General features: G+C 43.6%; 1 protein-coding gene across 1 annotated transcript in view; it reads left to right on the top strand.

The window, feature by feature from the left end:
* slc8a2a (solute carrier family 8 member 2a) overlaps positions 1 to 15,919 on the top strand; it is a 49,845-nt gene that overhangs the window by 16,227 nt on the left and 17,699 nt on the right. The window contains exons 2-9 of the mRNA XM_071339132.1: positions 6,095 to 6,157; positions 6,907 to 7,331; positions 7,622 to 7,759; positions 8,395 to 8,622; positions 8,750 to 9,031; positions 9,313 to 9,768; positions 10,464 to 10,828; positions 12,882 to 12,985. Of these exons, the coding sequence (XP_071195233.1) occupies positions 6,969 to 7,331; positions 7,622 to 7,759; positions 8,395 to 8,622; positions 8,750 to 9,031; positions 9,313 to 9,768; positions 10,464 to 10,828; positions 12,882 to 12,985 (1,936 nt within the window). The 5' untranslated portion in view covers positions 6,095 to 6,157; positions 6,907 to 6,968. The remainder of the gene's footprint in view (positions 1 to 6,094; positions 6,158 to 6,906; positions 7,332 to 7,621; positions 7,760 to 8,394; positions 8,623 to 8,749; positions 9,032 to 9,312; positions 9,769 to 10,463; positions 10,829 to 12,881; positions 12,986 to 15,919) is intronic.

The raw sequence follows: 15,919 nt of genomic DNA, 5'->3' as shown, positions 1-15,919 counted from the left end.
GTAATATAAGCATTTTTGGACATAATAACAATGTAGCATGTTTAGGCTAATACTGTACTGTTATATACTGTATATTGTTTGATTATGAAATAAAACAACAACAAAAACATTTTGATAGTGACTTTTTTTCTCCATATAATTTTAAAATCCATTCTTGGCCCATTTGAGTGTATTCTCTTATATTATTCCTTCAGCAGTGGGATCCATTTACATAGAAAGACCTCACTTTGCTTAAGTGTAAAACACTCATCTCTGTCTCTTCCTCTCTCACTTTCTCTCTCTTTCTCTTTCACTCTCTCCCTCACCTGAACCTAGAGAGACAGTATCCCTTACCTTACCTGACGCTTCCCCTCCGTCACCATGTGGGGAGAGAAAATATGAAACGGTAAAAGGTGCTAACTCCCATTTTGTTGACGCTGCTATCTGTGTAAATTAATCCCAGGCAATCACTTATCGGCGTCGCTGACAGACAGCAGCCGTGTCGCTGGGGTTAACGGGAGAAGAGCTGTCACACAGCTCAGTGTCCTGTACAGGAACAGAACAGGCGACGGACGAGACGGTTTACGGTACCAGAGAGGACAGGGGAAACGAGCTTCTCCATCAAAGAACAGCTTGCTTGGAAGGCGCGTGGAATGCTTAAATCTCATTATTGGTCATTGTTAGAGAGTTAGAAAGTAGTTAAATACTTTCAAATATTAAATTATAAAAATATTTACATCCATTATAATTTCTACATACTTTCTGGTTTTAGTCAACAAGCACACAAAAAAACTGTGACAAATGCAAGAATTGACCAGCGAGTGATTTCAGTGCAAACAGAATTTGAATTTAATAATGTTTCATTTGTATTAAGCTGTTGAATTTGAATGTCATTTTTTAAAATGTTTAATGCACAAATTGAATCATTCAAATAATAAATTGAACTTGTATTTCATGATTTTAAACTGAATTTAATGAACATTGCATTCAGTTTTTAAATGTTATTTAAATTACATTTTATATTCAATATTTATATATTCAGTTTCAATATTGTAGATACTGCATTCATTGTTTGTGTATCAAGTTTATAAACCATAATTTCAGTCAGGAAAGGTAAAGGAGAACAGATGGAATCAAATCAAGTTCAATTTATGAATTCAATGATTCAATTTGTGCATTACAAATGCAATAATATTAAATTCAAATTCAATATCCTAATACAAATTCAAAATTTGCTCCATAAGTGGGCCGCATTTGGCCACATAAGACTATTAAAACACAGTCAGGGTCTCACAGATCTAAACAAGGAGGCGCAAACAGCTGAGCAGCAGCCACAATCCCAACAGTTTGCCCTCTGCAGATCGGAGGCCACATCTGCTAAGCAGAGAGACTGAAACACAACGGAATTCATAAACCCATCTAAGCTCTCACCCATTGTGAACTGAATTAAAATACACTCTAGCCCGGGAACTACAGTGCATTTGGAAAGTATTCAGACCCCTTGACTTTTTCTACATTTTGTTACATTACAGCCTTATTCTAAAATGTATGAAATTGTTTTTTCCCCCTCATCAATCTACACACAATATCCCATAATGACAAAGCAAAAACAGGTTTTATTTTTTTTGCAAATGTATTCAAAATAAAAAAGGATATCACATTTACATAAGTATTCAGACCCTTTACTCAGTACTTTGTTGAAGCACCTTTGGAAGCGATTACAGCCTCAGGTGTTTTGGGGTACATGACACTACAAACTTGGCACAACTATATTTCGGGAGTTTCTCCCATTCTTCTCTGCAGATCCCTCAAGCTCTGTCAGGTTGGATGGGAAGCATTGCTGCACAGCTATTTTCAGGTCCCTCCGGTGATGTTCGGTCGGGTTCAAGTCCGGGCTCTGGCTGGGCAACTCAAGTACATTCAGAGACTTGTCCCGAAGCCACTCCTGCGTTGTCTTGGCTGTGTGTTTAGGGTCGTTGTCTTGTTGGAAGGTGAACCTTCACCCCAGTCTGAGTTACTGAGCGCTCTGGAGCGGGTTTTCATCAAGGATCTCTCTGTACTTTGCTCCGTTCATCTTTCCCTCGACCCTGACTAGTCTCCCAGTCCCTGCCGCTGAAAAACATCACCACAGCATGATGCTGCCACCACCATGCATCACCATAGGGATGGTGCCAGGTTTCCTCCAGACGTGACGCCTGGCATTCAGGCCAAAGAGTTCAATCTTGGTTTCATCAGACCAGAGAATCTTATTTTTCATGGTCTGAGAGTCCTTTTTGTGCCTTTTGGCAAACTCCAAGCGGGCTGTCATGTGCCTTTTACTGAGGAGTGGCTTCCGTCTGGGCCTGATTGGTGGAGTGCTGCAGAGATGGTTGTCCTTCTGGAAGGTTCTCCCATCTCCACAGAGGATCTCTGGAGCTCTGTCAGAGTGACCATCGGGTTCTTGGTCATCCCCTGACCGGGCGGCCAGCTCTAGGAAGAGTCTTGGTCGTTCCAAACTTCTTCAATTTAAGAATAATGGAGGCCACTGTGTTCTTGGGAACCTTCAATGCTGTAGGAATGTTTTGGTACCATTCCCCAGATCTGTGCCTCAACACAATCCTGTCTCAGAGCTCTACGGACAATTCCTTCAACCTCATGGCTTGGTTTTTTCTCTGACATGCACTGTCAACTGTGGGACCTTATATAGACGTGTGTGTCTTTCCAAATCATGTCCAGTCAATTGAATTTACCAAAGGTGGACACCAATCAAGTTGTAGAAACATCTCAAGGATGAGCAATGGAAACAGGATGGACAGGAGCTCAATTTCTAGTCTCATAGCAAAGGGTCTGAATACTTGTATAAATAAGGTATTTCTGTTTTTTATTTTTAATACATTTGCAAAAAAAATAACCTGTTTTCCCTTTGTCATTATGGAATATTGTGTTTTGATTGATGAGGATTATTTATTTTTTTAATCAATTTTAGAAATACCTTATTTATACAAGTATTCAAAACTAAATTTGTAAAAAAGTCAAAAAGTCAAGGGATCTGAATACTTTCAGAATGCATTGTAAGTCTATTATGGGGCTTATGGGAGTGATAAATAATCTCTACACCTCTGTTACCCTAATGAGTCTATCGATTGACTGTTCTTATAAACGGGTTTCATCTGCAGTGTTGCCTGATGGTGGTCCAGAGGGAGAACCTAAAGGCCATTGATCTCAATATGGATTGTAAACCCAGAGTGAGTGCACCACTTAGTAGTGCCTTAACCCAATCAGAATCACAATGCAAACACATTTGAACTGCCACAGATGGGTCTGGGTCCCGACCAGAAAAGGCCTCAATAACGAACAATGCAGCACCCGTAAGCACTTGTGGAGATTTGAAATAATTTGACAGATAGAAGCAATATGGTGAAAGTCCTACCAAGCCTATCAGATGAAGTTATTAATACACTGAGTGTACACAACTTTAAGAACACCTCCATGACAGACTGACTAGGTGAATCCAGGTGAAAGCTATGATCCATTATTGATGTAATTTGTTGAATCCACTGCAATCAGTGTAGATGAAGTGGAGGAGACAGGTTAAAAAATACTTTTTAAGGCTTGAGACAATTGAGACATGGATTGTGTATGTGTGCCATTCAGAGGGTGAATGGGCAAGACAAAAGATTTAAGTGCCTTTGAACAGGGTATTATAGTAGGTGCCAGGCACACCGGTTTGTGTCAAGAACTGAAATGTTGCTGGGTGCGCAACTCAGTATTAGGACAGTGTACCAAATGTTTGGAATACTCAGTGTATATTGCTCATATCTATTCAGTCCTCTCAGATCTACATGAAGTGTAGTGGCACAGCGGTTTAATGCACTGCATCTCAGTGCTAGAGGCGTCACAGACCCTGGTTTGATTCCAGGCTGTATCTCAACCGTCCATGATTGGGAGTCCCACAGGGCGGCGCACAATTGTCCGAGCGTCGTCCCGGTTAGATTTTGGCCAGGGTAGGCCGTCATTGTAAATAATAATTTGATCTTAACTGACTTGCCTAGTTAAATAAAGGATAAAGAAAAAAGAAAAAAGGTTTACCGGTGTGGGGTTGTTTCTGGACCAGGCCTCAGAGTGTGAGTTTACAGGCAGCTAGCTGTCTGTCGATAAGGTTTATTTTCTGGTATGGTATGTTAGCGTTATCCTATGAGTGCCTGTACGAAAATATGTATGTGTTTGTGTGGCTCCCTCCTCTATTTGTGTGTATGGTGTCCATATTAGGACAGCCTAAGGGTCACAAGGAGTGTTTATGTATTTTGTAAGTCTGTTGATTAGTATTACAACAGCATCTCTCTTTGCTGTGCTCTGTCACCTGTTCAGTATTCCTGTCCAGGTGTGAACAGTCGGTGGGTTATTTTTGGTTCGGGCCCCTTGGCCTCACTGCCCGGTGTAAGGTGGCCCTCAGTCTGAGGCCATGGTAACCATAGCAGGCCTTGGAAAGTGAAATGTGATGCGGTGCATGGTGCTCGGGGCCACATTTCTCAATCACAACCTAATAATGAGCTTGCCAAGGCACAGGCGGCATCAATGATGCAGCACTGCGGTGTCTGTTACCGTGGGCAACGCACACCTGCCAGCACGCTTCCATTTCCATCACTCACTCTCACTCACTCACTTACACCCCCCCACAGATACACACACACAAGCTCATGCTCTACACATTCTTTCAAGTCCATAGATGACCCATCCCCATTTTTTTCACCCACACATGCATATATGATCCATGTTACATGCATGCACAACCTCGCATGCACTGACTTACTCAAACATACACTCATGCATGCACATTTTTTATGCAGTAAGTGTGTGTGTTCCCTAGATCCGGTGTTCCCAAACGTTCTGCTTCCTGACCCACCAATTTAGGTGTCTGTTCAGTTGCAAAAGGGTTCGAGTGGTGAAAAAATATACCCAGACCAGACAAAAGTAAAAAATAATTATAAAATCATCCTCTTTAAAATATTGAACTCTATGTAGATTTGACTATGAGCTCTTGTGACAAATTCTAATGAACTGAATTGTAACAATGCACAAAAAAACTCTCACCTGGACTCCTGCCGTGGCCCACAAGTGGGTCCTGACCCACAGTTTGGGAACCACTGCCCTAGATGACATACATGGGGTTTTAAAGTTCTTACCTATTAACAGTTCAAATTAGCATTAGCCTAAAGCATAGGTCTTGTTTGTGCTAGCACTGAAAATGTACCCCGTATTTAGTAGTATAGATAAATATAAATGTATTTGTAGCTAGTTACAGAAAAGTATCATCAAGAACCATTAAGATGTCTGCCTCCATTTTGTTTTTCAAAGTTATCATGTCAGCATGCTTGACCTGCTAATAGACAGATTATTTCCATTGTAAGGACCCTTTTTTCATAATGCATGTTTATTGGGGACCAGTCACAGCCAGGCTTGGGCCCGTCATAACTAATTGAACAAGTAATGACCTTAAGTTCTCAATGAATAAGACATGGTGCCACACACACCAACCTAGGGTTACCTGTGCAGAGAGAGAGGGGGGGGGGGGGGGGGTTGGTGACAGGTGACCCTCTAGGTGGCCTCCCGCTGTGACATAAACCCCCATGGCCAGTGGGTAGCTCCACTCCAGGGTAAGGATGGGTTTAAGATAGGGTGTTTAGTGTTACCCCACCTGCATCTGATCTCCACCTTCAAAGGTGCTCTGGTAGGACTTTACATTAAGGTTCTGTTTGAGGGGGGTGGTAAAGGGTTTTCCCTTTTAAAAGAAGTTTAGATATTTAGTTATTAGTTCATGATTTATTAACATATTAAAGCTATAATTAACTGTCTATAACCTACATGCAAAACCTTCCATTAAATGGTACCTACATGTAGTGTTACCGCTGCACCACCTTTAGTACTATACAGGCCTCACATCTTTCTGTGTTTGAATGTTCTTTCATGTTTCTGTTTATGTCATTGTAACTCTTTGCCTCCTGCAGTGGTCTTATATCAGTGTCTTTATACCTTCTCTCTCAGTTTGTGTTTGTTTGCACCTCTACTCTCTCTCCCCCTCCTCACTCTCTCTCCCCCTCTCTCTTGTTTCTGTCTCCTCTCCTCTCCTCTCTATTAGATCGCTGCTGACTGATAGCACTCTGCATTTGTCTAGACTGGCATTTGATACAGCCAGAGTGAGGTAACATGCATATTCACTCACACACTCATTAGTCCTTGTTCTTTTCATTTTGACGTCTATATTTCCTTACCTTGAGAATGGTCTGTGTGTCAGAAGAGACTGCAATCCACGCTTTGGGTTTTGTTTACTAAGCTCCAGTGCCCAACCACTAGCATTGGCATCGATGACTGTAAAACAATGGTACGTTTCTAGAGAACTCGGGTTTGAAGTAACTAAGGTAATGTTGGACAATGTAGAGCATGCTAACTCGGGTCCCTTAACTTCCATTGTGTATTAGTCCTAGCTGCTAATATTAACCGTTGGTGACTGTAGCTAAGTAAACAAATATGAAACATCCCCAGTCTTAATCACCCCCCCACCAAGGCACATACAAAAAACAGCACAAGAAACAGATAAACAGTTCAAAACAAACAAACAATAGCAATAAATATTATACTAATACTTATAAAATGGTTATTATAGCAGCATTGCTGACATTCAGAATGTTCAAATAAACTACTTTAAAGTAGGTAGGTTAGGAACCATTTATTTTGGGTGAACTATCCCTTTAATTCATCTCAGAAGTACCCCTATGGCATTCATGTATGTGGAGAGGGGCAAAGTTGAATGTATTGTAGACCTTATTAATATACCCTAGTGAACATTTTAGAGAGCCACATCCTCAACCCCTGTTGTTCTTTTGGACTCTCTCTCTCTCTCTCTCTCTCTCTCTCTCTCTCTCTCTCTCTCTCTCTCTCTCTCTCTCTCAGGAGAGTGTTCCTACCCAGCTGCTCTTCCGGTGACCCCAGGCACCACCTAACTCAGGGATAGCATGGGACCCCACCCTGTGTATCCCCCACTCCCATCCTTCCTACTCCTCCTCTCCATCCTCCTCCTCCTGCTCCACCCGGCCACCTCTTCCTTCCACTCCAAGCCTCAGGTGGTGGAGCGGGCATCTTTATCAGGCACCCCATCTTCCCCATCTGGTAACACCACAGGGGGCAAGCGGACGTGCACGGACAAGGTGATGTGTAGACCTGGCATTGTGCTGCCTGTGTGGCTACCACTCAGCCCTCCACTGGCAGAGCAGACGGGGAGGGCGATAGTCTACTTTGCCTGCCTCATGTACATGTTCCTGGGTGTGTCCATCATCGCCGACCGCTTCATGGCCTCCATTGAGGTCATCACCTCCCAGGTGACCAGTGACCACTTCTCTCTTTGTATTGTCCTTCAGTCATTCTCATGCTGTGGTGATTCTGAAAACGTTCCCCAAAGTTCCCAGGTTTTTCAGAAATTTAGCTGAAATGATTCTGTGAATTCTCAGACCAGGATTTCTGAAAAACCTGGGAACTTTGGTGAAAGTTCTGGAACTTTTGAAATACTGTCCTCTAGCATCAGCTCATAGGCAATATCACTGAATTGTTGTATTGGTAAAACACTAGCTGCATGTTCCCCTAACTGTGATGTGTGTCCTTGTCTTTGTAGGAGAAAGAGGTGACTATCACCAAACCCAACGGGGAGACGTCAGTGACCACTGTGCGGATCTGGAACGAGACTGTGTCTAACCTCACGCTCATGGCCCTGGGCTCCTCTGCACCAGAGATCCTTCTCTCTGTCATCGAGGTATGCTGGTGACACCACAAAACCTTAATCACTATACACCACCCCAGAGTATATACACAACACACTACCCCAGTGTCCCCACAAACCCCAAACCCATCAGGTTAGGGCTGGGTAGGTCGTATTTTTCATCAATAACTAGGGTACGGGCAGGGCTCAGGTATCACAAATTGATCACTAACATTTTGAAGCTGAGCCATTTGCGAGTGTTCCCCTGCGCGGTACAGTCATATCTGAGTAAGATCATAACATGATGTCAGAAGTGCTTCAACCTGTACGCAGGGAGCAAGTGACAGACAGAGAGGAGCGGCTAATGCATTTACTAATGGAGGAAGTTATTTCTGATCTTGGGTTTCGGGCAGGGCCTTCAATTTGGCAGAAGCAATCGGCCTGGGTAGGGTAGGGCCTGAACGTTGCGAGTATGGGTAGGGCTCGGGCTTAAAATTCATGCCAGTGCAGGGCTCTACACACTACCCCTGAGTGTCCCCACAATCCCTTTGTACTACATGCTACACCTGACGGACCCTTGATTTGCTTGAATTAGACTGGGTTCCCCATTGACAGATACCGTAATGGAGGTAGCGTAACCCTAGCTTATTTTGTTATTCAACTTGATTTATTTGCTGTCTTGTTGGCAGGTGTGTGGTCACAACTTTGACGCGGGTGAGCTTGGACCGGGCACCATAGTGGGCAGCGCTGCCTTCAACATGTTTGTGATCATCGGAGTGTGTGTGTGGGTCATCCCCGACGGGGAGTCGCGAAAGATCAAACATCTGCGAGTGTTCTTCATCACAGCCTTCTGGAGCATCTTTGCTTACATCTGGCTCTACCTCATCCTGGCTGTTATCTCCCCGGGAGTAGTGGAGGTCTGTATTATTTGCGTGTGTGTGTGTCTGTGTGTTTTTGTGTGTCAGCGGGGGTTTATAGACAGATTTTGTATGCATTTGTGTGTTTTTTATTATTATATAGAAACGTTGTGTGTTGATTCTGCAGGTGTGGGAGGCTCTGGTCACTCTGCTCTACTTCCCAGTGTGTGTGATCTTGGCTTGGATCGCCGACCGCCGCCTGCTCTTCTACAAGTACATGCACAAGCGTTACCGTGCCGACAAGCGGCATGGCATCGTTGTGGAAACGGAAGGTGACCTGGCGCCCAAGGGGATCGATGTAATCATGGACGCTAAGTTCTCAGATAGCAATTCCACGGCTGGAAACTCCTCCAGTGTCTGCACAGTCTCTGTTCAGACAGGCAAGGAGCTGGACCAGAACAGAGATGAGGTAGGCTGAGCCAGGAGATCAGGAAAGAGAATAGTCAGGACGAGTCAGAAGAGTTTAGCAATATAGGAGAGTGGAGTGGGCAGGGAGATGGTATTGGTCCTTTACGTGTCTTTAACATTTTTGTTCTTCCAGCAGCTATGTTTTTTCAAACATTGTGTCAACGTTGTATTTCAAACATTGTGTTAACATTGTGTTTACATTGCGGTATCATTTTGTTAGCCTTGTTTAAGCCTGGTATTAACATTTAGTTAATATTGTGTTTACGTTGTGACCTAACCTAGGTGGTACGCATCCTGAAGGACCTGAAGCAGAAGCACCCGGACAAAGACCTGGAGCAGCTTATCGAGATGGCCAACTACTCAGCTCTGGTGCAGCAGAGGAAGAGCCGCGCCTTTTACCGCATCCAAGCCACACGCATGATGATCGGTGCCGGCAACGTGCTCAAGAAGCATGCCGCCGAGCACACGCGACGCAAAGCCGCCGCTACGGAGGGCGGAGCCCTGGAGAAAGACGACAGGGCCACGTGCACCCACCTGTCCTTTGAGCGTGCCCAATACCAGTGCACGGAGAACTGTGGTACCCTGAGCCTAGCAGTGATCTGTGAGGGTGGCATGGGGCAGCACACCTTCTATGTGGACTACCACACGGAGAATGGCTCGGCAAATGCCGGGGCGGACTATGAGTTTAGCGAGGGGACGCTGGTGTTCAAACCAGGGGAGAGTCGGAAGGAGATTAAGGTTAGATGGAGAGGAGAGAGAAGGAAGGAGAGGGGAAAAGAGGGTGGGAAATTATGAGAGGAGGGAGGTGAATAGTCGCTTTTTACTGTAGTTTTGAGTAATACTTCAATCAACCAAACAATCAATCAATTAACTCATTGACTAGTATTTGTTTACTAGTCAATTTACTCGTTTACTAGTATAATACTTGTCAGCAACTTGTCATGGCCTGCACCTCCAAAGAGTGAAAAGAGGCGACAGTGGCAAGGGAAAACTTGCTCTTGGATGGATTAGAGATTAGTTTAAATAATTTCAGATGAGATTAGATTAAAGGCACAATGCAGCTGTTGTTACTTCAATATCAAATAATTTCTGGGTAACAATTAAGTACCTGACTGTCTGGGAGTGGTCTGAGTGGGGAGGAGAAAACTAGCTGTTATTGGCAGAAAGGTCTGGAACTCTCTTTCTTATTGGAGTGATGTCAACAGGCAGGCTAAAACTCCATCCCACCAAAACAGCATGAAATTTCCAACAGCTCTTACACTAAAAGTGCATTATCATCATGTTCACAATTTCACAGTATTATTCCTACATGGAAATATATATAAAACCCAGGAAAGTCATATTTTTAACTGCACTGGGCATTTAAATAAGATTGTCTCAATGCATACAGTAATTCCTATCACAACTTTTTGTGTGTCCCCTGTCCTTTTCAGGTGGGCATCTTGGACGACGACGTCTTCGAGGAAGACGAGCACTTTTTTGTGCGGCTGCAGAATCTCCGTCTGGATGAGGGCGGCAACAAGGTTTCACTGGGAACGCCGCCCAAGGGCCGGCTGGTGGAGCCGTTAGTTGCCATGGTTACCATCCTGGACGACGACCACGCCGGCATCTTCACGTTCCGCGAGCGCGTGCTGCGAGTGAGCGAGAGTTCGGGTACGATGGTGGTGACGGTGGTGCGGAACTCTGGCTCGCGGGGCACCGTGATGTTGCCCTACCGCACTGAGGACGGCAGCGCCCGTGCCGGCGTGGACTACGAGGAGACCAAGGGCGAGCTTGAGTTCTCCAATGAACAGACCAGGTGAAGCCTGCTCTATGCCAACCCTAAAGTAGGGGGATGGTACCCAGCCGGAAAAACTGTTTGAAATGGAGTCATTACAACCAAATTACAACCTGTTGGTTGTAAACCGGTTGTAATGATATAATTTCATTTGGTTGTAAACTAGTTGTAATCTGGTTGTAGGTATTATTGTAGGTATTACTGTAATGGTGAACTAACACCTCGATCACACCTACAGCGTCAATGCGCAAAATGGTACGCAGCATCATCTGGATATGTGTGCAACAAAAGTTCAACATTCACCTTTTGCTACCATTTCTGTCAAGCCGTCTATGCATACATTTTGATGCATACGTTCGATAAATCCAAATGAATATACTTCTGGTGTACCAAAACGCAATGATGCTGTCGGTGTGATCGAGGCGTAAGTGGTAAGTGGTTTAAGGTTCTGTTTATCTGTTGTTTAGTTCATGTTTGTATTTCTGTGTGTGTACAGTACCGTGTGTGTATGAGTGTTGTGTATGTGATGCACTGTGAATTATTTAGCCTCCACTATGTGTTAAATTCTTTATTGCACCTCAGCTACTGATGTGATTTAAATGACAGGGTGTTTGTTAATGTTTCAGAGGGTAGGATATGATTGTTTGCTTGCTTCACGGGACTGTTGCGAGACCGTTCCATCACAGTTGACAACTCCAGGAGTTCACCTTCCAGAGTTCAAAGAACCTTGGCGTGATCCTGGACAACACCCTGTCACTCTCCGCAAACATCAAAGCAGTGACTCGCTCCTGCAGGTTCATGCTCTACAACATCCATAGAGTACGACCCTACCTCACACAGGCAGTGGCGCAGGTTCTAATTCAGGTCATCTCCCGTCTGGACTACTGCAACTCTCTGTTGGCTGGGTTCCCCGCTTGAGCAATCAAACCCATGCAACTTGTCCAGAACGCTGCAACCCGCCTGGTGCTCAACATTCCCATGCTCTCCCATGTCAACCCACTCCTTTGCACATTCCACTGGTTCCAGTCGAAGTCCGCGTCCACTACATGGTGCTTTCCTATGGAGCAGCAGAAATTAAACCCTTGCATTTCATGAACTAACAGTCGCACTTATTGAGGAACAATTGAAGAGTTTCATTCCAAAACGCTATATATCCATTTTCAGAAATGTTTGAAAATGAGCTTTTATTTTTTAAAGAAATTATGAAAGAGATTGGTGTTTTTTTACTGTCTAATCATGGCATAGGGTTGTTCAATGACAAGACATGTATTTGTTTAAAATCTGTTACTTGATGGTTTCATTTAAGAGACAAATAATCATGTTTTTTTAATGCTATATATCCACGTCACTCTGAGAAATAAGTAGTACTGCTGGGTTTTACACAGTTAACTGTAACAAATAACTACATTTTTAATAAAGAACTGTACAAATTACACATTTGTGACAAAAATAAATAATTCAATACAATTATGAGATCTGTATGTAAAACATACATTTTTGTCAGATGCTCTTATCCAGAGGGACTTACAGTTAGTGCATTCATCTTAAGGTAGCTAGGTGAGACAACCACAAATCACAGTCAAATATACAGGATACGAACCATTCCAGCTAAACAATGGATATACTGTCTAGTGTTTTGCAAAATAACACATCTAAACTCTTATGTATAAAAACATGAAGGTACCCATAAGCAATCATTTCTGATGAAAAAACAAGTGAAAAATGTGTGGATACAGTGTTTTATAAATACTCTTCAGTTGTACTTGCTATTACTGAGATGTGGTTGTCTCACCTAGCTATCTTAAAAGATGAATGCACTAACTGTAAGTCGCTCTGTCTGTCTGTGTGTGTGTGTGTGTGTGTGGTTGTATTATTCAACAAAATATTTATCTTTGGTGTCCTGTGATTGTAATCATAACATGTTTTCCTTTTATCTTCATCAAATGTGTTTAAAACGTCTACAAATATAACAATGTCTATTGATGACAACCCTCTTCTCTCTCTCCCTGTGTGAGTGTGGGTGTGTATATGTATGTACGTGTGTGTGGGTGCATGCTTGCATGTCTCTCCACAGTCAGATTCTACAGGTACGCATTGTAAATGTGGAGGAATATGAGAAGCAGGAAAACTTCTCCATTGTGCTGGATGAGCCCAAATGGCTAAAGCGAGGAATCTCAGGTCAGTGGGGTGTGTTGTGTGCGAGGGTTAGTGTTAGTGAATAAAATGGCCATCTCAAAAGGTTTGTTCAACCTACTATCCACTGTTACACTCAGCGAAAATTGCCATTTGACACATATTGTGAGAAACCTTTTCCCACTACACTTGCAGTCTCTCTAGAATAGTTTTATAAGATAAGATTAAAGGGATACTTCGGGATTTACAGGTTTGGTTTAGATTTCAATCCTGCCCACATGCTCATGGTTGGCAGTGTCAAAATAATGAGTGATTCGGAGCTCAGCAGCAAGAGACCCGATCTCACTGCAGACTCAACCTAAAGTACAGCTGCATGCTATCCAATCGTAGCAGTAGAAACAAACATAGCCCGCCCTTTTCTTTATTGAGGCATTAGCGCACAGCGTCTCTGGACTAAGAACGAGACATACATCATCACCAATGTTATGTTGACAGAACGAGACTTGTTCGTCATAAACAGCTTGGGTTTTTCCAACTCGAACATCTTCACATTTTTGAGTTAATGTTAGCATCACAAACACAACTGTCATCAAAGATACTACTCTTCTTCTATTGTATAATTTTTATTTTATTATTATTTTTATTTCACTTTTATTTAACCAGGTAGGCCAGTTGAGAACAAGTTCTCATTTACAACTGCGACCTGGCCAAGATAAAGCAAAGCAGTGCAACAACACAGAGTTACACGTGGGATAAACAAATGTACAGTCAATAACACAATAGAAACGTGTATATACAGTGTGTGCAAATGGCGTAAGGAGGTAAGGCAATAAATAGGCCATAGTAGCGAAGTAATTACAATTTAGAAAATTAAGACTGGAGTGATAGATGTGCAGATGATGATGTGCAAGTAGAAATCCTGGTGTGCAAAAGAGCAAAAAAAAGTAAATAAAAACAACATGGGGATGAGGTAGGTAGTTGGATGGACTATTTACAGATGGGCTGTGTACAGCTGCAGCGATCGGTAAGCTGCTCAGATAGCTGATGCTTAAAGTTAGTGAGGGAGATATAAGTCTCCAACTTCAGCGATTTTTGCAATTTGTTCCAGTCATTGGCAGCAGAGAACTGGAAGGAAAGGCGGCCAAAGGAGGTGTTGGCTTTGGGGATGACCAGTGAGATATACCTGCTGGAGCGCGTGCTACGGGTGGGTGTTGTTATGGTGACCAGTGAGCTGAGATAAGGCGGAGCTTTACCTAGCAAAGACTTATAGATGACCTGGAGCCAGTGGGTCTGGCGACGAATATGTAGCGAGGGCCAGCCGACGAGAGCATGGTATATGGGGCTTTGGTGACAAAACGGATGGCACTGTGAAAGACTGCATCCAATTTGCTGAGTAGAGTGTTGGAGGCTATTTTGTAGATGACATTGCCGTAGTCGAGGATCGGTAGGATAGTCAGTTTTACGAGGGTATGTTTGGCAGCGTGAGTGAAGGAGGCTATGTTTGGCAGCGTGAGTGAAGGAGGCGAAATAGGAAGCCGATTCTAGATTTAATTTTGGATTGGAGATGCTTAATATGAGTCTGGAAGGAGAGTTTACAGTCTAGCCAGACACCTAGGTAGTTGTCCACATATTCTAAGTCAGAACCGTCCAGAGTAGTGATGCTAGTCGGGCGGGTGTGTGCGGGCAGCGATCGGTTGAAAAGCATGCATTTAGTTTGACTAGAGTTTAAGAGCAGTTGGAGGCCACGGAAGGAGTGTTGTATGGCATTGAAGCTCGTTTGGAGGTGTGTTAACACAGTGTCCAAAGAAGGGCCAGATGTATACAGAATTGTGCCGTCCGCGTAGAGGTGGATCAAGGAATCCCCCGCAGCAAGAGCGACATCGTTGATATATACAGAGAAAAGAGTAGGCCCGAGAATTGTACCCTGTCGTATCCCCATAGAGACTGCCAGAGGTCTGGACAACAGGCCCTTCGATTTGACACACTGAACTCTATCTGAGAAGTAGTTGGTGAACCAGGCGAGGCAGTCATTTGAGAAACCAAGGCTGTTGAGTCTGCCGATAAGAATGTGGTGATTGACAGATTCAAAAGCCTTGGCCAGGTCGATGAAGACGGCTGCACAGTACTGTCTTTTATTGATGGCGGTTATATCATTTAGTACCTTGAGCGTGGCTGAGGTGCACACGTGACTAGCTCGGAAACCGGATTGCACAGCGGAGAAGGTACGGTGGAATTCGAAATGGTCAGTGATCTGTTTGTTAACTTGGCTGTTTGTTAACTTGGCTATAATGGCGTTCGCAATAATTGGATGTGCATTCCGCCACCTACTGTGCAGGTAAATATTAAGGATCCCTAAAAGGAAAAAATAATACACAAAACTAACAACAAAATAATTACTAAACCAAATCAACCCGCTTTTCTGTAAACCCCCCCATTCTAATCAGGTACACAAGCTCAGAAGACTCCTGTCAGGGTGGGAACATTTCCCAGTGACAATAGTCCTTGCAGTCTTTGAGCCCCAAAAAACTATTGGCTGCAGATATAATGATATCCAGTAGTGATATCCAGCTTCTTGGACTTCTTAGACACTTATGCTGTACAATTAATCACTGTGGCTATAAATGCCACAAAATCCACCTTCTTCACAATGAATGTATCAGGATCACTCGATTGACTTAAAACACTAGCAACTGGTTGTAATGCATCTTCAACACTGTTGCCTCTTGCCCCTTGGACTGTCTTCAACACCTCCACATAGATCTGCTGCACAGCCATGATCGTTGACACCTCCTTCACCCTAACAGGGCACTTAAGGAAGTCTGGAGTATGATCCCCACCACAGTTGCAACAATTTACATTCACAGATTCTTCAATACCATACTTCTCCCGTCTACAAACATGTGACCATATAATACCTACATGTTTCAAGCAGACCTCCCTGTGCCCCAGAAAGCAAAGGTAACCTGCCTAAATGATTAC

Source organism: Salvelinus alpinus, chromosome 13 (assembly GCF_045679555.1).
Source record: "Salvelinus alpinus chromosome 13, SLU_Salpinus.1, whole genome shotgun sequence".
Taxonomy (NCBI): domain Eukaryota; kingdom Metazoa; phylum Chordata; class Actinopteri; order Salmoniformes; family Salmonidae; genus Salvelinus; species Salvelinus alpinus.
The sequence above is the reverse complement of the archived record's forward strand: the minus strand, read 5'-3'. Positions and strand labels throughout refer to the sequence as shown.